We start from the raw sequence: 24,054 nt of genomic DNA, 5'->3' as shown, positions 1-24,054 counted from the left end.
AGAGAGACATCTGACAATGATGGCTGTCCCACCTGTGGCTTGGATAGATATGTGATCTGAAATTTGACCTACCCAGTCTCAAGGGAAACTGTCATATCTGTCTTTGCAGAGATTAAGAGGAGAGTCATGGCTATACTAAAAGAGTATGGGTTGTGGCATTGGTGAGGGATGGGGTATTGGTGGTAGGGTGGGAATTTGCAGTTTTTTACCACATATTCTGCTATCTTTGCTGTATCCATTTTGCAGTAAAAAAAAATGATAATGAGGTAGCAGAACTTTCTTGTGTGACTCCTTGATTTCAGAGCCTTATGACCATGATATCTTCACCATGGCTTCAGAATAGTATTTAAATTCAGTATATGCTGAGGGAGAAGGAAGAGGTAGACAGCAGGCTTTAGGGATAGAAGAAGGCTGTGGCATTTTTTTTTTTTTTTTTGCAAATCGGTGTGACATTTGAAAAATTCATTGAGATGAAGATATCACAAAAGAATGCCAGGACATTTAAATACCCAGTGGGGTACTTGCTCAGCCTCACATTGTCCATTTTGTGATACTGTAAAAGAGAGTTCTCCTCATACAAAAAGTGTTGGATTTATTTATCTTTTATTATAGCAGTTTATTTTTGATGAAATATGAGTGCATATTCTCGACCAGAAAAGCTTAATAATTTGGTGCTTCCCCCATTCCCCATGGGCCTTCTTATAATATTTTTCTTACTTTAGCTCCAAGTGACTCAAATAACATGTATTTTTTAAAGATCTTTGTATCTCACTATATGAGTGACATCTCCAATTGGGTGCATACTAATCTTTTATTAATAACACATGGAAAAGAGACTGTATTTTTAGTCCCTGTCAGCTGGCTTTCTACTTTTGAACTTAGCTTCTGTTGCTCTTGATTTTATCCTAGAAAATGGAGTGTCACTTTTAACTGCAATTTGATGTTTCACCAGTTAATTCCAGGGATTCAGACTTGTTTAATTTAGCTTCTTGTCTTCTGAAATATATAAGACCACTCAAAACCATCGACTTTGAGAAATGGAAGAGATCTTATAAAATATCTAATTATGAAAATTATACTAATAACTCACATTTATGTAACTATTTAATGTTTAAAAAATGTGTTCCTCACAACAACCCAGGGAAATAAGTTATGTAAATATTACTGTGTCCATTTTAGTCTAACCCAGGGCTTCCTAAGCTTTTTCCACTCATGACCCCGTCAGCGCTTCTGAAGCTGTAGGTCGCGACCCTATATGGGGTCTTTACAAAGAAGGAGAGTCAGACTCAGGGAAAGCTATGACTTTTCTAAGGTCACAGAATTAGTTGAAAATCAAGATTTTCCGTGAGATTCATAAAAGAAAAGTATACTCAATTCAATCTTTTTTTTGTGTTAAAAGTAAGATTCATGTCTCAGCTCTGGCCTCCTCTCACTGGTAAGTGGATGGTCTGTCTGCAAACTGCACTAAAATGTGAGTATTATATGTGTTGGTGTATAGGTCAAGCACAGAGAGCATTTATATAAAAAACATACCTACCAAAACATTGGGTATTATTATGCTGCTGCCGTATGTATTGATGGTGACTGCTTGTTTCGGATGCAATCAGTCAACAAATATTTATTAAGGACTTATTGTTAGGCACCAGGGATACAAAGAATGAAGTAATCCCTACTCACGAGAAACTTACATGCAATGCAGTTGATTCTTCCATATCTCATGAATAAACTGTGTTCAATGCTGCTCAAGAAAACAATCCTTTTGTTTTGCCTTTATTGATTGCTCATCTTATTTTCAACACTGACTGTTCCAAATTTTCTTTTCTCTCTTTTTATTGTACCTTACCCTCTTCACTGATAGCAGATGATTTTGCTTTATGACATTACTGCTTTGCTGAACTTTAAGACTAAGGACTTGCAATGTTGGTTCCCATAATTCCCCTTCTTCATTCCTCTAAACTTCTCAAAATCATACTCTCTTCTTGGCGGTGATAGAGAAATGGTAGTAGGAAATTTCATATTATTCTTCTATCTCTGTTCCTGTTTCCATCTCCTCCTGCACCCTCCAGGGCCATTCTCCAACAATAAAACCTCTCTCATTAATCTTCTTTTTTTGTGGGACTGTCAATGAACTTTTATTTATTTTTTAATTAATTTAATTTTTTAAATTGTATTTTAAGTTCCATTTCTCATAGATTTATAAATATATGTAAAACTATACTATGCATATTTCTGTTTACCAGTTCTTTCTCTGGAGGTGCATAGCATCTTCCTTCACAGGTCCTCTGTTGTTAATTTGAGTATTTATATTACTCAGAATAACCTGGTCATTCAAATTATTCTTTGAATAATATTGCTGTTACCATACACAATTCTTTCGTCTCTGTTCATTTCACTTTTCATTATTTCACGAAAGTCTTTCCATGGTTTTCTGCAATCAACCAGCTCATCATTTCTTACAGAACAGTAGTACTCCATCACAATGATATACCACCACTTGTTTAGCCATTCCCCAATTGATGGGCATCCTTTTAATTTCCAGTACTTTGCAACAACAAAGAGAGCTCCTATACATATTTTAGAGTATATGGGTTCTTTTCCTTTTTCCCTGATCACGTTGGAAAAGAAACCTAGTAATGAGTATTGCTGGGTCAAAGGATCTATACACAGTTTTATAACTTTTTGAATATAATTCCAGATTGCTTTCCAAAATGACTGTGTAAGTTCACAATTCCACCAACAGTGTATGTGTCCCAATTTTTTCACATCACCGCCAACATGAGTCATTTTCCCTTTCTATCATTTTAGCCAATCTGATAGATGATATCTCAGTTGTTTTAATTTGCATTTCTTTAATCAATAATGATGTAGAGCATTTTTCATATGACTACATGTAGTTTTGATTTCTTCATCAGAAAACTGCCTTTTTATATCTTTTGACTCTTTATCATTTGAAAGATGACTCATATTCTTATACATTTGACAAAGTTCTCTGTATGTTTGAGATATGAGAACTCTGAGAAACTGTCTATAAATTTCTCACCCAATTTTCTGTTTTCCTTCTAGTCTTGGCTACATTGGTTTAATTTATACAAAACCTTTTTAATTTAATGTGATCAAAATTATAAATTTTAATCTCATAATGTTCTCTCTTATTTATTCATAAATTCTTCCCCTATCTGTAAGTCTGATAGGTAATATGTTCCATGTTCTTGTAATTTTCTTATGATATCTCCTTTTATATCTAGATCATGTATCCATTTTGACCTTATCTTAGTAAATGGTATAAGTATTGGTTTATACCCAGTTTCTGCCATATTATTTCTCAGTTTTCCCAGCAATTTTTACCAAATAGTATATTATTATCCCAAAAGCTTAAATCTTTACATTTGTCAAATGGAAGGTTACTATAAATTGTTACTACTGTGAATCAAATGTCTATTCTTCTCCACTGATCCACCTTTCTATTTCTTAGCCAGTACCAGATAGTTTTGATAATTAGCACCTTGTAATATAGTCTAAGATCTGGCACCGCTAAACCTCCTTTCTTTACATTTTTTTCATGAATTTTGATATTTTAATCTTTGTACTTCTAATTGAATTTTATTGTTATTTTCTAGCTCCATAAAATGTTTTTGGTAATTTAATTGGGATGGCATTGAATAAATAGATTAGTTTAGGTAGACTTGTCATTTTTCCTTAATCTTTAATCCCTTTCTCTACATTGGCTTTTTTTCATCTACTTGTACACATACTCAGGTCACTGAAATTGTAAAACAATAGCAAAAGAAGTAAGAAAAAGTCTTCTTTTGGACTTTCTACACAATTCAGCTACTCACAACCTTTTTTTTTAACCTTCATTGTTAAAGTTCTTAAGAAAGATGTCTCTACCCATTGTGTATTCTACATTCTCATCTTTTGCTACTATCACTCTACTGGAACTATTCTCTCATAGGTCACTAATGACCTTCTGATTGGCAAATCTGTTAGTACTTTTAAAAATCCTCATTCTCTTTGACCCCATCTGCAACTTTTAACCATCCCTTCCTACCTGATACCCTGACCTCCCTGAGATAACACACTTTTCTGGTCCCTCTATATCTTTAACTGTTCTTTTTCTTTCTCATTTGCTAACGTCTCTTCTAGTTCTTTAAGGTCAACTCTCCCCAGTGTTCTCTCTTTGATCCTTTCCTCTTATCTCTCTATAAACTCTCCCTTGGCAAAAATGTTTGCTCTCAGAACTACCACTATGTCTAGGGAGATGGCTCTTATATAGGCTATTAGAAAGAGTATGGAATTTGAACTCACAGGATCTGCTTTTAAATTCCAGCTCTGCTGTTTATTCTCTGTGTGACATTAAGCAAATTAACCCCTCTCTCAGTTTGCTCATGTATAAAAATCAGGGAGTTGAATTAGTTCACCTTTAATGTACCTTTTATTTACTAATCTTATGTATGTGATTATATCTTTATTCCTAACCTGTGTTCTCAACTATGGACCCATATACCTAAATGCCTTTTGGACAACTCCACCTGAATGTCCCTATAACCCTGAATTCAATAAATTCCATATTGAGTTTATTCTTCTCTCCATAGCCTGTTTGCCTTCTAACTTTACTACTTCTTGTCGATGGTATCACTATCACTATTCTGACAGCCTCCCATGTTCGAAACCTTGAGATTATCTTTGACTCTTTCTTTTCCCTCACTTTCATAACCAATCAGTTACCAAGTTCTACATATTCTATTTCCATATTACCTTTCTTATCTCTCCCCTTCTCTGTTTCCACTGTCACCATCATGCTACAGATTTTCATTGATAATTTCATATCTCAATTTATGTTATAACATGAGTAAGCAATTTGGGAAATATAATTAAAAACCTTAGAAATCATTGATTCCCCCTTCCCACATTTTATATATTTAGGAAACTGAGGCACAGAGAAATTAAGTGACTTGCTGAAGGTCACACAAATGGTAGTTAGCAAAGCTTCTCTTAAAGTCTTTGTCCTCTGAACCAATCTAGTTCTCTTTCTACTATACCTCATCATCTACTGCCTCATCATTATAACTCTTTCGCTTTACTTCTTAACTTGACTCTATTCAATGAAGATCTGAGCCACTGACTTAACAGACAATGAGCTTCCATATTAATCCAAACCATTTTTCTTTCTACTATGAAATGCATGACCTTTCCTTCCCCCTTTTCCACCTTTTCTGAAAACTGTTATCAAATCAATACTCTCATTGCCTCTGAAAAGAGCATTCAATAGACTGTTTCATTCTGCTTATCATTTTTATGACTTCCCAGACCATTCACACCCTTCCATTACTCTCTCATGTTTGTTGTGTCTACCATTAAAATGTAATTTTCTCTGTTGAGCATAATGACTGACTTACTTTTGTATTTTCTATCTCTAGTCCTTAGTACACTGCTCAGTGTATAGTAAACCTTTAATTAAAACCTTTTTGTTTGTTCATTCATTCATTCTTGGGTCTCATAATGTGAATATGTGTTATTTTTCTACTGATTTGTAAAATGACTTTCCTACAGATTTCATCTAGGGTGTAGAACTTGGTGCATTCCAAACTGTATAAAACTACACACTGTAAATTCAAAAACACTTTGTAAGCAGTTTAGAAGATCCCATAGCTGCTGGAGATAGAACAATACATTGTGATCAATAACACCAACAATATATCCAGCAGAAGAGGCACGTAGGTCAAATGAAATTGATTCATTGGAAGCTTTCTGTGCTCTCTTGTCCCCTAGTAGTAAGAGTTCTATTTCAAGAGGCTTCATTAACATGAAGTCACAGTGTCTTTTTGTTAATGGGCTCCTGACCGGTCATCTTACATCTGGTAAAGTACAAGCTGGAGACTTCTGGCACTTGCTGTGTTTTCCATTGATTGTTCTTGGGCTTTTATGTGGAGTTTGATTTATATGTCTTTTCTGTGGAATATTTCCTTTACTTGCTCATTTTGTGGTAAAAGACTGATCTCCGGCGTACACTTACTTGCGGTCACTTTCTTAACTGTCCTGTGTCCTCATTCTTTCTTTTATCTTTATTTTTTAATTCATCATATGAGGTCATTACTCTTATTCTAATTTGGTGGATTTCCTCCCCTTAGAGACGTTTGGTTAGATGATTTATTAATGTTTATAAATATGCCTTACAAGCCTTTATTGAACTATCCATTATATGTTGGGCATTTTTTTCATCCTTCATTTTAACCATGGCAGAGATGACTGAATTGATTTTTGAGAAAAAAAAATACCTGAATTTAAGTAAACATATTTCATTGATCTGTTTTGTTGATATTATGTAGTAAATTTTTAAAAACCCACAAAATTCTTTAATTAGGCCAGATGTCATCTTTTTCCCCCTGATACTCTAGGATAGAGGGTGATATAACTCAAAGTAAAATATTAATGAAGATTAGTACAACTAGAATGGGCAAGAGTCAAAATTTTCTTTTCAAAAATGTCCTTTGCTCTTCTTTTAACTGTCACTTGCCACAATTGATAATAAAATACTTAATTTTTTTAATATCTGGATATCTCCACTTAGAAATAAAGTTCTATTTTAATTATAGGGGAAAAGTAAAAAGAGACAAGCAAAAAAAACTCAAAGTAAAAAATAAAATTGACATTTCCTATGAAGTCTCTTGGAAAAAAGGTTTAGATTCAAGGCATAAAAAAGCTTCAAAGAGAAATTTTGTTAAAGAAATATTTTTATAATGAAACTCAAATTTGTTCCAGTAAATACCATTTATATCAGGTGTCCCAAAAGTCTTAGTACAGGTTTAAAACTGCACTACAACTTTGGGGACACCTTGAGTAGCACTTTAAAACTTGGAAAATGCTTTACACATTTAAGGAAAAAAAAATGATTTGAGCTTCACAATAACTCTATAATTACTACATGGATTATTATCCTCCTTTTACAAATGAAGAAAATGAGGCTCAGAAAATTTAAATGACTTAGCTATGATCACAAAACTAGTAAGTGTAAAAAAGTGGGATTTAAACTCACATCTTCTTGACCCCTATGTAGTATCTACTTTACCATATTGCCTAATTTCATTGTTATTTCATTACCATATACACCATTCAACAAGGTACTAGACAGTACTTCATAATATCCTTGAGTATGACATATTGAGATGGGGGCTGAATGATGTATATGCTTAATTGTATTGGTATAGGCTGCAGGGGTGGGGAATATTTTTCACCTGGGAATTCCTTATACCAGTGGAGCTACAGGTCAACTAATGTGTGAGGTAGGTAGTACACATATCATTATTTAAATTTTATAGAAGGGTAAACTGAGGGTCAGGGAGGTTGTGACAAAAAGGCACATTTATAAAATTTATAGGTGACAGAAATTTGGAAGAAGTAACAATTGAACATTAAAATTGAGATCCAAGAAGATTTGGATAGAATGGAACAGAACACTTATTTTGGGAGGAGAAAGTAGTTTCTGTATTTTGATCAGTGTGGGGATCGCTCCATATGGAAATTCCATTCATAGATAGAGAATGGTGACTCATCTGCCTTATAATCTTAAAGATCTGCCTAGGGCCACTGGGGAGGGGGGTAAGTACATTATCCCTGCTCACATCTTTATCAGAATAAAGACTTGAACCCATATCTTCCTGATGCCAAGGCCAGCATTCTATCCACTTTGTCATGTGTATCATTTACAAAATGGAATTTAATAACAATATAACATTTAGCTCTTGGGCTCCAAAAATTAATAGCGAAAGTATAGGATTGGGAAGATACAACTAGGTAACAATTAGTATTGAAAAAAAAAGAATTTTAGTTGACTTTACATAAAAAGACAAAGAGAAAATTTGTGGTTCATATGTTGCAGTGCATTGTGATTGCCAAAAGAGGGAATGCAACCTTATGTAACCCTCATGTCACAAACTGTCATATGGCGTGGAATACTAGGGTAGAGTTTGGGGATTTCTCCTATGACTGGGTTATTGCCCTCATCCAGAAGGTGAAACTTAATTATAAGACAATAGCCCTTACAAGAACACAATTCATAAATACAGGAAAGAAAGTGTTTAATTGTATATCAAAGGAAACAAAAAAAATCCATGTTAAATATCAGCTTATGCCTACAAGAAACTGTTCTCCAGGCACCTGTAGAACTTTGTTAATTTAGAGTCAGTTCATTAGGTAGGGGTATCACAGTGGTTAGAGTGTTAGGCTTGGAGTCAAAAAGGCCATGCCTAATTCACATTAGAATTCAAATGCTGTTTCACAAACCTACTCTATGACACTGAGCAAGTTACTTAACCCCTCTTGTTCTTCGTTTCTCATCTTTGAAACTAGTGGTTTTATCGGGGCAGCTAGGTGGCACAGTGGCCCTGAAGCCAGGAGGACCTGAGTTCAAATTCAGCCTCAGACACGTAACACTTACTAGCTGTGTGACCCTGGGCAAGTCACTTAACCCCATTGCCTAGTCAAAAAAAAAAAAGTATAATCCCTGACAAAGATATCAGGTAATACATCCCCAATTTTAAGGAGCATCTAGGTGGTGCAGTGGATAGAGCACTGGCCCTGAAGTCAGGAGGACCTGAGTTCAAATCCAGCCTCAGACCAAACACTTGACACATATTAGCTGTGTGTCCTTGGGCAAGTCACTTAACCCCGATTGCCTCACTAAAAAAAAAAAAAAAAACCAAAAAAAAAAACCTAGTGGTTTTAACTAGATGACCGCTAAGGTCCCTTCCAGCTCCAAATCTATGATCTTGTTGCATGGTTTCTAAGCATATAGTATCACTGAAGCTCTATGTAACTTCCTAGAGGTATGGTGGTAGTCTCTGCTGCAGTCACTGTGTTTATAATCATTCTTACCATGATTCCGTGGACAACAATTCTATAAAAGTAATCATCCAGGTTAAATGGAAAGCTCTGAGAAATGAAATTTTAAAGATTTGAAGAAATCATTTCGATGAGAAAGAAAAGGGATAATGATCTAAAAACATTCATGTGGACACACAAAGAACTTAGCAGCCAATAGAGTTTATAAAGAATTGTATCAAAGAAGGAACACAGAGTAAGTTTCAAAGGATTACTATAAAAGTGTTGTACAGTCCTGTAGGAGTTATGTGTGCAGTGCTAAAGCTAGGGAAAAGAGAACCAATGAAGGGATAAGAATACTGCTCCTAGTGGCTAAGATAATGGAATCAGGTGATTAAAAGAAGGCAGAACTCCTAAACTTTTATTTTTTTTTCTGTTTCTTCCACCAAAAAGAATAATCTAGAAAAAAAACTGAACAAAAATAGTTAATAAGGAATTTGGAATCTAGGATCCATTAGGAGATTTTGGTGAACCCAAGTTACTAAGCAAAGAAAAACTAAGTCTCAGCATATGACAAGAAATGGTAAAAAAAGAACTGGTAAAGAGGATTGCTGCATCACTGTCAGTAATTTCTGAAAGATCCTGGAGAACAAATTTGTTAAAGGGCAGGAGATAGGCAAATGTCCCAATTGTCGAAAATAGGAAGAGAATGAAACATTGAAAACTATAGACCAGTAAGCTGGACTTTGATTCTTCTGAAAGTTCTAAAAGATGGTATTAAAGATATGACTGTCAAAACACCTAGAAAAGGAAATGATGATCACAAAGAGTCTGTATGGCTTCATCCAGAACATTCATGTTGTTTTCACTCAATTTCCTTCACTCACAAGTTTATTAGACAGATCAGGTGAAAAGTTGTCTCAGGCTAGTCTTGTGTACAAGAGGGGAATATGTGAACCAAATGATAGTACAGTGGATTGGTCAAATTACTGGATGCAGAGAGTAGTCATTAATGCATTAGCTATCTAATTGAAAGGAAATCTCTAATGGATATCTGGGCAATTTAACATTTTAATCAATAATTTCAGTGGAGCAAAGTTAGAATAAATAATAAGAACAGCAAGAACAATGTTAATAACTGATATTTATATAGTGCTTTAATTTAATGTCTGTGGAGCATTTTATATTCATTATTTCTTTTGAACCTCATAAGAACCTACAGGTTCTACAGGTATTTTTATTGCCCTAATGGAATGGTAGAATTGAAATCTAAAAAAGACTTTGACAAAGTGAAGTATCAAATGGAGCCTTAAAGGATGGAAATACATGTGAACAAATATAAAGGCTTATAATTCAAAAGATTGACATCAAAAGCACAAGATAGGGAAAATGCAACAATTCATGTGAAAAAGACAGTGAATACAAGATCCTATAACGTATAATGTGTGAGGACTATTTTTCTAAAAACACTTTGATTTGGTAGAACAGAATGCCTCCTTAAAAGCTCTTTCTAAAAAGATCTTTCCTTTGCATATTTTATAGTCATAAAAGTCTTGGAAAAATGCAGTAAAGGATAACTATGTTCGATGATCCTCTGATTATTAACATAAAGTGAGTCATAAAAGGAGACAGTTATTTGTCAAATGTGCTTGCTCCTGTGACAGATGCTATCTAGCACAGAGTTCACACCAAGAAGGGATTCCTTATAAATTTCATGGTTCTCTAATCATTCCAATTTGTGATATCATTGAGATGACATTGTAATGATTGTATCAATTAGTGGAACATTATAGAACCTACTAAAAGGAATTCATAATCAATCAAAAGAGTTTGATATAACCCCATAAGAACAAACAAATAGATGATGAATGCCCATTATTGCATTGTGATAAATGGTTGGAATGAATAAAGTAGCAAAAACATAGCCCTTGCCTACAGAGAGATCACTTTCTAATGGGGAAGACAACATGCAAATAAATGTGTATATGAAAGATAAAAACAGAAAATGTATAAGGAGATAAATAATATATAAAAACACTGAAAAGGTGGGAGGGGTGTTAAGTGCCAAATGGAACAATTTATATTTGATCCTGGAAGTTTTAGTTAGCTACCAGTTTATTTTAAAAAAAAAAAAAAGGGATGACGTGATCAGATCTGACCAGAGGAAAACATTTTGGTAGCTGAGTGGAAGATAGATTGAGGTGGGGAGAGACTTGAGGAAAGGGGATGAACCAGAAGGCTATTAATCTACTCATGATGTGATGAGGACCTCTCCCACAATTGTGGCTATGTGAGTGTGGTGGGAGAGACATATATGAAAGATATTGTAAAGGTAAAAATGATAAGATGACAAAAGATTTAAGTTGGAGTAAAGAGTTGGAAATGACGCTGAAGTTGTGAACCTCAGAATGGTGGTACTTCCAAGAGTAATAAGAAAGTTGGAAAGAGGAGAGTTTAGGGGAAAATATAATGAATTCTGTTTTGGACATTGAATTTGAGATGTTTAAGAAGATAAAAAGGCAGATGTTGGTGCAAGACTGGGGCTCAGGAAAGAGATTAGAGCTGGAAACAGGGATGTGCCAGTAAATATTTTAATAACTCACTCACTTGGGAGGGGATGTGCACATGATATGCTTTTAATTTTAATCTGCATTATTAAAATTTTCTCCATTACTTTTTAATGTCTAGACAATGAACAAAACAATAAATTGAGCCCTGATGTGTAGTGTTTGCCAATTTCTAATGTGAAAATGATCACACTGAAAATTTAACATTCAGCTCTCACCAGGCAACATGAGCTGACTCTAGCACAATATCTCTGGCTAGATATGTAAACTGGCAATCATATGCAAAAGGATGATAATTGGACTCATAGAGCCTGAAGAAATTACCAAGAGAGATAGTATAGAGCAGTGGTAGTATATTGACTTCTTATTGTTGTTGTTGTTCAGTCATTTTTTAATTGTTTCTGACTCTGTGACCACATTTGGGGTATTCTTGGCAAAAAAAAAAATGGAGTGGTTTTGCCATATCCTTCTCTAGCTCATTTTACAGATGAGGAAACTGAGGCAAATGGGGTTAAATGACTTGCCTGGGGCCACATAGCTAGTAAGTGTCTGAGGCCAGATTTGAACTCAGGGAAATGAATCTTCGTGATTCGAGGCCCAGCACTCTGTGCACTGTGCCACCTAGCTGCTATTTGTATTGACTTAGAAAACTACAAATTAACATTATCTGTGATGTAGAGCAATGATGTCAAACCCAAATAGAAATGACAGGGGTAGGAGGGAAGCATATTGACTCAGAAAACCTCAAATTAACTTTATCTGCGTTGTGTTTTATCAAATTAGTTGATGCTACAAAGCTTGAAAGGATAACTTTTTTTAGTTCATTTATTCATTGCTAATTATAGAAGCAGAATTTAAAAAGATAGCAACAGCTAGAACATTGGTAGAAAACTAGTAAGATAAAATATGATGTAGATAAATATAAAGTCCTCCACTTGGATTTAAAAAGCTGTGAAATAAATTGGAGGTGTTTGGCCTAGAGAAGAAGAGACAGAAAAAAACCTTTCCAATGGTCTTCAAGCATTTGAAGGGCTCTCCTATGGAAGAAACATTAGACTTTTGCTGACTGGCCTAAGAGGGCATATCAAGGAAGAATAAGTGGAAGTTACAGAGATTTAAGTTTGACATAAAGGAAAAATAAAACTTCCTTAACAATTAAATCTATCCCAAAGTCTAATGGGTAATAGGTGGTTTGTTGTTGTTGTTTTGTTTTTGTTTTTATTTTTTTTCTCTCTAGGGATTTCCAAGCAAAAACTGGGTGGGGTGTGAAGTGACTTTTGTAGGGACAGGGTTTAACTAAAAAGAAGAATGCTGAGGTAATTTCCAACCCTGATATTCTGTAATTCCTACAGTTCAAGTCTTCTGCATTCTTCTGCTTACAATTTCCCACATCTTTGTTGAAATCCATTTTTACAAAGAAAAAACTTCTATACATGGAAGGTTCTCGATACAGAAGAGTACAAGAAAATAAGTGCCCTTATTGTACAAATGTTTCATCATTATGATCAGTTAATCCATCCATCAGTGAACATTAAGCCCATTCTTACTGCCAAGCACTGAGGATGCAAAGAAAAACAAAAGCAATCTCTGCTCTCAAGGAGCTTAAGTCTACTGAGGGATACACCATCATCGTCATCATCACCATCATCATCCACTTCAGCAGACTTTAAGCATGTACTACAAAGTCCTGGGGTGCTCACTAGGGGAGATAGAACATCATGGAACTTAGAACCCAATTTAAAAAAATCCTCAATACAACCTTTTAAGATATGTAATACAAATATTATTATTACTATTTTACAAAAAAGGAAACTGAGGCTCAGAAACATGATGCAATGTGCTTGAAATGACAAAGCTAATTTGTTGCATATTTAGGACTCAAACATCAGGTGTTTTTGCTTGAGGCTCAGTGCTCCTATTACAGAATACTAACTCTTACCAGGTCATTTTCTTGCTCAGAAACAGTCAGAATTTCCATATTGTTTGGAGCATAAAATACAAACTACTTGTACTGACTTTTAAGATCTTAAATAGTCTCATTTCTACCTACCTAGCCTTATTTCCACATTGCTCCCCTTTATGCACCCTACATTTGACCCAAAATAAGCTGCTAGCCATTCCTAGAACTTAGAATTCTCTTGCCTCCATGCACTTTCATAAGACATGCTCTTAGGTAGGCTACATACTCCCTTCTCACCTCTGCCTTTCAGAATCCTTCTCTTCCTTCAAGGCTAAGATCAAGTACTACTACTACCTCCTCAGGGCAGCCTTCTCTAATCTCCCTAGATGTTAGCACTGTTTCCTTCCTTAACTTGTCTTTTATTTACTTCTGTGAGTGTTTCTACCCCTAGATGCAAGCTCTTTGACAACAAAGACTGCTTTATTTTTGTCTTTGTAGCCTTAGCACCTAGCAGAGTGCCTTGCACACTTAATAAATGTTGGCTGGATAGTAAGTATATAGAATCTTTACATGTCACTTCATACTCAGCCAATTGACCTTTTTAAGTCATCTTTCCTAATGCTGAAGGCAAATGGGCATGCTGATAAACTGTTAAGAGGTAGACATTGTTCTAACCATTATGGAAACAATTTAGAATTATGCAAAAAAAATGTCACTGAAATGGCCATACTTTTTGACTCAGAGATCCTAGATCCTTTATAATCTAAGAATGTCAAAGAGGGAAATAAAGCTATCATATATACAAAAGTATGTTTACTAACACCTTGTGTGGAAGCAAAGAATTGGAAGAAAAATATATGCCCATCCATTGGGAAATGGCTAAACAAAGTGTATTATACAGATAATGGAATATTACTGTGCTCTAAGAAATGACAATTAGGAATTGTTTAGATAAGTATGGGAAGATTTATATGAACTGAAGTATGGCAAAGTAAGCATAAGCAGTCTATACAAGGACTCTAATAATATAAAGAGAATAAACAACATAAATGGGTGATGCATAATTATAATGTCCAAGCTAGACCCTGGAGAGGAGTTAAGAAAATGTACTATCTGTCTGTCTCTACAAAGTCAGGGTTGGAGGTGGAGGGGACAGTATAGGTATGGAATATTGGATATACTGACAGATATAGTTGTTGCAACATAGGTCATAGATTTAGAGTAGGAGGGACCATAGAGATCATCTAATCCAATGCCTTCATTTTAAATGAAGTAAATTTTAAGATGAGTAAATTAAAGCCACACAGGTAGTAAGTAGCAGAATCAAAAATTGCGTTCAGCTTCTATGACTCCATGTTCAGCATTCTTTTCACTGTAACAGGCTGATATGTTGGTTGGTTTTGTGTAATTGTTATTTTTCCCTTTTGTTCTTGAAATCTTTGATAAAGGGATGGCCTGCTCGGTAGGGAAAAATATATTTAGAAATAAAAGTTATGTAAAACCAAAAAGTATAAATAAAAATAAGATAAAAAAAAGACATAGTCTCCCAAGGTACAATTCTGAAGGAGATGCATTTGGTTTGCAGGTGCTAATTTTGATGGCTATTGTTGAAAAATAAATTTTCAACAGAAATATTTTATTAAGAAATCAGTCACATTATTTTATCGTCCCACCTCATATCAGTAATTTGGCTGCCCAGGATACTTGTAAAGTCACAGAATTTGTCATTTGGCAGAAATCTCAACACCCCTCTAGCTCAACCAATTTATGAGAGTAATCTCCACTATAAAATACCAGACAAGTGATTATCCACCATGCCATGCTTAACGACCTCCAAGAAAGAAGAACTGGTATCACCAATTGATGCAGTCCATTTCACTTTTGGATAGCATAGTTCATGTTTGAGTTTTTCAAGATTAAAAAATGTTCTTAGAGTGAATAATCTTTCTTTTTAAATATTTATGAATTTTTCTTTTTAAAATTCAGATAAAAATATAACCTATTCTTATCAAAGGAGCCAATAACTGTGATTCTTTTTGTTTTTTCTTGAAAATTCCATAAGCTACATTTCAGTTCATTTTTGAAAACTGAGAAAAGCGCTTATCAATCATTTTAAGCAATTTCATGCTTGTCTATCATATGAAAAGATTTGCACTGCTACAGACAATATCAGTTCTTCTGGTCATTGATGATACTTGTTTTAATGTTCAAGAATAAACAATGCTTTCTACCCATTGTGTGGAATGTATTTATAGAAAATTGTCAATGATATCACTTATACTATCTCAGAGATAGTTAGGAAAGGGTGGAACAGGACCTTGTCACGAAGGGCTAATTATTATCTCCTTGTGATTTCCTCTCTGATGAAATATGGTATACGCATTTTAATTCTTAGGAAGTTGGTACTTTAGCATCCAGGGTCCTCAAAATAATCACAGAGAAAAACCTTTAAACTGGAGTCCTGATTGGCTATTGTGAATATGTTCCTTACATTTGTGCTAATGTCATCCCAGAAATGGATGCTAAAGCTCCTCACTTATGTAAATTATCTGCTTCTTAACATTCCCCCTCCCCAAACAGAATTTGCTGGTGCAATTTTAATTTGCTTAGCATAAGGCTAAAATATCACGTGGAAAAACCCCTAGTTTCGTTTTAACTCAGAAAATGAAATTGACTGATCCTGTTCACCAGAAACAATAATAAAACCAAATGGATTAAAGGAGTAGGGGGACAAATTTCAGCAAAATTGTCTGTTTTATATAGCGTTGCAGGGCAACAATAAGAATTGCCCCATAAACTGACATTCCTCTACTTCTCCCTCTCCATCCCTCTCCCTCTCTCCTCTATCTTTCTATCTCTCTGTCTCTCTCAATAGTGATTTTTCTGTTTAATAAACCAGAGATCAGCATTTATCCATTAAATCATATGGAAGTCAGGAAAGGGTCAGATGCTGAGGCTTTGTCCATTATTTGTAGAGATTGGAAGTAATTACAAGAACCAAAAATGGCATAAATCTAAAATGGTCTATTTGCAAAATTTCTGTGGACTTGTCCTTGTATCCTTTGGATAGCCAAAGAGTTTCCTACAAATAAAGGTAATATGATGGAACTCATTCTGGACAGTGAATAAATACAGATCCTTCCCAAATTATTTTTGTTTCCTTTAGGACAGATCTCAGTGGATGGATTCATGCGCTATCTGAGTGGAGAAGAAAATGGAGTTGTTCCACCTGAGAAACTGGATTTGAATGAAGATATGTCTCAGCCACTCTCTCACTATTTCATTAATTCTTCACACAACACCTACCTCACAGGTACTTCATGTGTAACTCTTGACCTGCCTCTGTGTTTATATGCTTATCTTATTTACTGATCTATGCTTGCCACTGCTAAAAAGTTGAAGTACATTAACAACCCCACATGTTTTAAGTGAAGTGTCCAATCCATTCCAAGGAATGCTTATTAAGTGTGCTAGGTGATGGGAATCATAAAATAAAAACAAAGCAGTTCTTACAGCCAAAGAATCAACAATCATGGGATTTGAATCAGAGATTGAGGGGACCTTCAAAGTCATTTATCTCAACCCTCACATTTTATAGTTGGGGGAAATGAAACCCAGAGAAGTGACATGATCAATTCCAAATCCAGAGCATCACTCTTTCTATGCATCATGGCTGGCCTTTTATTCATGAGGGCATTTGGGGGAGTATGGGTGGGGTCGGTAGATCAAAAAATGGCCTTCTATAGGAGATGGTGCATGAGCTAAATCCTGGAGGAAGTTAGTGATTCTAAGAGAAGGAAATATGTGTCAAGCATAGGAGATAGCTTGTGTGAAGGTACCAAAATGGGCAATAGAATGTTGAATCTGGGGAGCAAAAAGAAAAAATAGGCCCATTTGTCAAGAATATAAAATATGTGAAGGAGGGTATTTTAGAAAAACCCTGATATTGTGAGCTGAAGCTATTTTACAAATGCCTTTTAGTGTCTAGCCGAGGAATTTATATTTTATCCTATTGGTTATAAGGGAGAAGATTCTCTGGGTTTCTAGATTTCTAGATAAACAAGGTCACTATATATCCAAACCAGTCATTCAGACATTGCTGTGAAATTCTAAATGCCCCAAGCAACATAAATATTACTTCTCCCTAAGTTTATTTCACTCTTTTTTTATTTTTATACCTCCTCAAAGTCTTTTGGTTCATGACCATGATATTAATATCAAACATCTTTCTGTGTAACTGAGTAGATTACTCAGATGACCTTCAAACAATGTACTGTGCTCACTGGATACCCAGTACTGTGGTCCACAGCCCTTGGGAGTGCGAAGATATTATCCAGCTAATAAGGTGTTGTCTGTTTTAGGCTAAGAAGAGTTTCAGATATGAGCTCACTGACCAGATTGATTTCCTAGTGTGTACTTCATTGCAGAGATTATATAGTGTGGTAGGTAATGAGGAAGGAGAAATAACAATTCATTTTTTAATTGGGTCCTAAATGGGTATGCAGGTTTGCCAAATTTAACCAGATTCCTTTTAACAGCCTTTTCCCAGTTTTCATTGCACCTTTAAAAAAAGCTGTAATATGTTGAGTTACGTTCCAATGTAAGGAAAAAATACATTTTAATTTTAAAAAATTAAAGGAAGTCAAACATCTTTTTAAAAATCTAGAGATATTTTCAGCTGGAACAAAATCATAATAAACTCTTCATCTTCGAACTCAGAAGAGTATTTTTCTTCATAGACTTTGTCTTTAGATCCCTTGCCTATTCACCAGCTTTACCTTTGATTTGGAAAAACAGAACAAAATAAAACAAAAATCATACAGAAAATTCTAAATTTTTCAATATACCTAAATCAGGCCAGCCTATAAATCTATATATCCAGGCTAACAATATGCCCTAGACTGACCTTGCCTGTGAACACAGATAGCTGGAGTTTTGAAACAACCAACCAGTAAGATGTATAATGTCAACCCGTGGGAAAAGAATTGTAGGATCATAGATTTAAGTTTGGAAATGCCTCTGGGGTCTTCTGAGCCCACTCCCTCATTTTAAAGATAAGGGTACTGATTCTTTGCCCAAGAACACGAAAGTATTGAGTGGCAGAATTAGGATTTAAACCTAGTTCCCATAGTTCCAAAGCTAGAGCTGTATCCTTGCTCCCTAAGACATACTTTCACTTTGAGGTGTTCACTCAGTGAGTCACAATCAGCATAGAAAACGATGAGACAAAAAACAAGGGAGATCAAAATGGCATCTCTTCAAATATTGTCCACATCTGTCTGAGCTTCGTAATGATTGCCCTATCTTTTTAACCCCATTATATTCTTACTTTGTTTTAATGTTTTATTGATGCTTCTTTTTATATCACAGTCATTTCCCAGTACCATATGCCCTCTTTTGTACCTGACTTGGCAATAAGTCAGGTAAAACCAACTGACCTCATAAGAAAGTATATGCAGAATTTCTACCACCTCTATAATAAGAATCAACAAACATTTATTAAGAGTTTGCTCTGTGCCATGCATGGAGCTAAGCACTAGGGATACAAATACAAGCAGAAAAATAGTCCTTGACCTTAGGAGCTTCTATTTTAATAGAAGAAGACAACACATAGAAGGAAACTGAAAGAAAGTAGGGGGAGGAAAGGTGATGAAATTACCCAGCACAGAGGCATTTTAAAGAAAGTCTGGCAGGAGAGTCAGGAGTATAACTTGTAGAACAGTGAAAACATTGGTGGCCTAGATGGCCTTCTTATAATGGAGGTTATGAAAGCAACCATCCATTGAGAAAGAAAGGCCTGAGGGGCAGAGTATACTTCCACTGTGTGAAGTCCGTGGCTTCAACCAGCTTGGCAGATTCAACTCAGAGTGTTTTATTATACTACCATCACCCTTCCCCCCAATTAAGTTTTCACTAAATTCTCCAAATGTTTTGGCTCTTAGTCCCAGTCTTTTTTTCTTCCACAGAGAAGAATTCTTCTGAACAATCCCAACAGCCCTCCAAAGAAAAAGAAAACAAACAGACATTGAATAAATATTTCTAGACTGATTGCTAGCATACATAGTCAAGAATGGGGGGGAAAGAGACAATGACGGAGGCATCTTCACAAGTTACCATGCCCAATACAGTGGAGCATTTTCTTGGAGATCTGATTTTTCTTAGACTTGAGATGATACAGTTAGTTTCTGGTAGTAATGGCCTCTGCTGATGTTTATGGCCATATTATACATTCTAAAGCATGTGACTTAAAACTTCTGCAAAGCCAGAAGCTTTTAAAAAAGAGCTAAGTCAGAACTGTATTAAAATGGTGATTTATTAAAAATCCATATTCAATTAAGTATGACATCTATCAGCACATTCAAATTTTAATATTTCACAAACTAGAATTAAGGAGAATGGGAAAAAGCAATGTACTAGGAACTGGGATAAGTGGGTACTAGACTCAGTTCTTCCACTAATGTGCCCCATGCCCTTGGGCAAATCCCTTTTCCTCTCTGACTATTGGTTTTCCCACATGTAAAATTGGGAAAATTGAACTACTACCTAATATCCTTTCCAGCTTGATAATATATTCAGTTGGGTTAGGTTCACTGAAACATCTCCACACCCAGGTCAACTTTCCAAAGTAGAGTACTTTTTTTTTTTGTCGTTAGGAGCTATGTTTATCAAGGTATCACAGTATGTCTTTGAATATTCCACATAGACTATAGAGAGAGAGATTTGAGGTGCATTGTAAATTAATCTGTCAGTAAATGTACTTTAAGCTTTTCAAATTGTTTTTCTATTTCTTTTTTTTTTTAAAAGGTATACATACATTTACACATCGGAACTTTGGCATATCTTTTCTCTTCTGGGTAGAAAAGTTATTGGTGTCAAAAGAAGTATATAATGTCAGACAGGCTTAATGTGTTTGTTTTAGTTAGCTGCATTTATCCGGCTAGGGGGCTGGACTTGAAGGCAGAGAGACCGGATTTCAAATCCTATCACAACCACTTACTAGCTCTGTGACCCTGGACAAGTTACCTCTCTCAGACTCAGTTTCCTCATCCATATAATAATAGCCAACATCTATAGAGCATTTACTGTGGGTCAGGCATTGTGCTAAACACTTAATAATTTTATCTCATTTGATCCTCACAACAACCTCTGGGAAGTAGGTAATATTGTTCTCGTTTTATAGATGAGGAAACTGAGGCAAACAGATTAGTATGTGTCTAAGGCCATATTTGAACCCGGGTTCTCCTGATTCCAGGCCCTGACCTCCATCCACTGCACCAGTAAGCTGCTCAATGGTGACAATAATAGGACCTTCTTTAAAGGATTGTTATGGGAATCAAATGAGATAAAATTGTAAACTTAAAAGCACTATATAAATGCTATCATTATTATTGTTTTCTTAAAGTGAGGTTTCAATTGGTGATATAATTAGGATATGACAGTAAAGATTTTAGAAAATCAGTCAATAACAAAATGGAAAGTGAGTACAGTATGTTCAAGAAAGGGAAAAAAAGAGACAACATATATAAGCAATTTTTATAAAATGCCCTTTCCACATAACCAGTAATTTAATTTTATTCATGGTTTTGTTGCTTTTGTTTAAATAACTAATGGTTTGATAGAATTCAGAAGACTTTCCACCCCCCCCACATTTCTTAACCATTCTATACATAGTCTTTCTTATTCCAACTTTTAAGTCAGAAACTGTAACATAAAAATATTTCAGTGATATTAATAGTTTTCTGGTGCTTTCTAAATCTATGCTTTATATATTTATGGATCAGAAAATTTTCCATTAAGATTATGTAACTCATAAATCAAATAATTTTAGAGCTGAATAGGACCTTTATTGGTCATCAATGCCCTAATGTTACAAATGAGAAAACAGAGGCTGAGATAGGTTAGATGACTAGCCTAGCTAGGCACAGCTAGTTAGAGGAAGAGTCCTAACTAGGACATAGTAACCACTCTTCTATACACGACAGTAATTTGAGACAGAGAAGTTAAAATAACTTGTCCAGGGTCACACAACAAGTAGGTATCTGAGACAAGATATGAAGTCAAGTCTCCCTCTATCCACTATTACACCTACCTGCCTCCAGATATACTGAATGTCTCTTATATGAAGAAATAGCAGTGTGATTAAGGAGAAATATAGTACATGGATGAAAATGGAATGCAAAATGAGTTGAGTTGGGAATTATGCTGGGAATGATAAAATTGATTTTAACATGCCCCATATCAGAGTAAAACACCTGCGAAAAGTCTTCCTATTTTCTGATTGTCTATGTGAAGCTAGTGAATCAAATCCTAATAAAAAGTTCTGTAAAGAAAACTCATTTTAGCTTCTGTCTTTTCTAGGTGAGGGATGGTTCTGATTTATTCCATAGAGATAGGGTAGCTCAATCAAGAATGCATAGTATTATTTCTTTCTTCCCCATCATTAGATTTAATTTTTGAGTAAACACAATGAAAACATAAAGAAATTGATTTAATTGTAGAAATAGATAAAATTCATTCATGCTTTCTGTGGTATTTGAGAGCCACACCATTGGACTCAATGTTAATTTTATTTTCAGGTAATGTTTGGAAGCTTGCAAAAATGTTGAATTCCTAGAAGGATCTTGATATTATACGTATTTTTTTTCATTACAAAAAAAAAAAAGACCAGCATATGCAAATCATGGAGTAAACTAACCTATCAACATCAACTTAGAATGTAATCTTATTATATTTTATTCTATGCCAATTAATGCCCCTTTGTAGCTTTTTAAATTCAGAGAAAGACACCCTGATGGAACAATAAATAAAATCATTGAAAGAAGCATATGCACATTATGAATTGATTTTTAATTGTAATTACCATTTTCCTAGGATTTCAACAAAATTTGTTGGCAGTACAGCAAGAACTGATTATTCATTTAAAGTTATGATTGTATAGCTAGTCCATCATTTGTGAATAAATATAAAATCTTCCTTGGTAGGGGTGATATACAAAAAATCCAACCTATATTTTCTCAACCCTGCAACAACCTTCGCCACCTCCGAATCATTTGTAAATGAAAAAACCTTCATCTGAACAATCAAAGTGAACTGATAAGTCTCTGAATAATCAAAATGCCCATTATTTAAAAAAAAAGTATAAGACCTCCATTACCTAATTATATGATGAATTCATTTATCTGATTGGATTCATCAGATAATTGCTCAACTCTCTTCTTGTAGACTGTGTATGTTCTTGGCATCAGACTAGTTCCAAGAATTATTCCAGCAATAATAACAATGTTATCTTGATTTTGTTATCACAGAATCTTAGAGTTGGAAAGGACCATAGGGGTCACCTAGTTCACATCAGGAATCCTTGCTACAATAACATCCCTGACAAGTGGTTATCCAACCTCTTTTTGGAGAGAAACATGCTGTCCCCAGAGAAAGCCATTCTACTCATAGACAGTTCTAATTTAAAACTAAGGATTTTTTCCTCCTATTTTTTTTAACAAACTGAATGCTGTTTCTGTGCAATTTTTAACCATTGTGTCTAGTTGCACCTTTGCAGTTAGGAAAAACAAACTTTGTCCCTATTTCATGGGGCAATACTTCAAATACTTGGAGACACTTAACATACCTTCCCCTAATCTTCTCTTGTCTATCCAGGATAAACATCCTCATTTTCCTATTGCATGATTCCAAGTCCCCTCATTATCCTGGGTGCTGTTCTCTGGAATAATCCAATTGGTCAATGTTTTTCCTAAATGTGACACATTCTGACCAGGGTGAATTACAGCAGAACACTCATATCTCTCATCCTAAATGCTATATTTCTGCTAATAAATGCCTAAAATCATATTAACTTTTTGACCAGCTTCTCATACCATTGATACAAATTACAGTCCATTAACCTCCTTCTGCTCCAGTTCTTTGTCATTTGGACTCTTATTTAACCGTGTCTCCCTCAGTATGTACTAGTACATTTGATTTTGGGGAAACAACTTAATTTAATTCTTTTTTAGATTTTTATTTAAAATTTATTTATGTGTATATATATATATAACTAGGTGACACAGTGACTAGAAAAAGGCAGGAAACACTCATTTATTAAGCTCCAAGTGTGCGCCAGGCATTATGCTAAGTGCATTAAACATGTTAACTCATTTGATCTTCATTATGACCGTGGGAGGTAGGTGCAATTATTATCTGTACTTTACAGTTGGGGAAACTGAGACAGATGGCTATTAAATGACTTGCCCAAGATCACAATGTCTGAGAGCTGATTTGAACTCAGGTCTCCCTGAATTCAGGCCTAGCTCTCTATTCATTTCACCACCTACTGCAGTACTTAGAGTCAGGAAGACCTGAATTTAAATCCTATCTCAGACACTTACAAGTTGTATGACCCTGGAGAAATTGTTTTACCTCAGTCTTCCTTAGCTTCCTTATCTGTAAAATGTGGATAACAATAATGCCTTTCTCATAGGTTTGTTTGTGAGGATCAAATGAGTTAACAGATGTAAAGCACTTTAAAAACTTTAAAACAACATATACATACACACACATATATACATGTACATACTAGCTATTCATTTATTTTATAAGCATTTATTATCTCATTCTCCTACTTCTCTCCAAATTTGATAATTAAAAAATGAAAAATAAAACTTTCATTAAAAATATGCATAGTCTAACATTGGGGCAGCTAGGTGGTATAGTGGATAGAGTAATGGGCCTAAAGCCAGAAAGACTCATCATCTTGAATTCAAATCTGGCCTCAGACAC

The 24,054-nt window shown here is 34.9% G+C and overlaps 1 protein-coding gene across 2 annotated transcripts in view; it reads left to right on the top strand.

Moving 5' to 3' along the window:
- Positions 1-24,054, top strand: part of PLCB1 (phospholipase C beta 1) — an 840,557-nt gene that overhangs the window by 605,969 nt on the left and 210,534 nt on the right. For both annotated transcript variants that reach the window (XM_027840410.1, XM_027840412.1), the window contains exon 10: positions 16,451-16,597. In XM_027840410.1, the coding sequence (XP_027696211.1) occupies positions 16,451-16,597 (147 nt within the window). The remainder of the gene's footprint in view (positions 1-16,450; positions 16,598-24,054) is intronic.

Source organism: Vombatus ursinus, unplaced genomic scaffold (assembly GCF_900497805.2).
Source record: "Vombatus ursinus unplaced genomic scaffold, bare-nosed wombat genome assembly UNPS02014841.1, whole genome shotgun sequence".
Taxonomy (NCBI): Eukaryota; Metazoa; Chordata; class Mammalia; order Diprotodontia; family Vombatidae; genus Vombatus; species Vombatus ursinus.
This window is presented reverse-complemented; position numbering and strand designations above follow the sequence as displayed.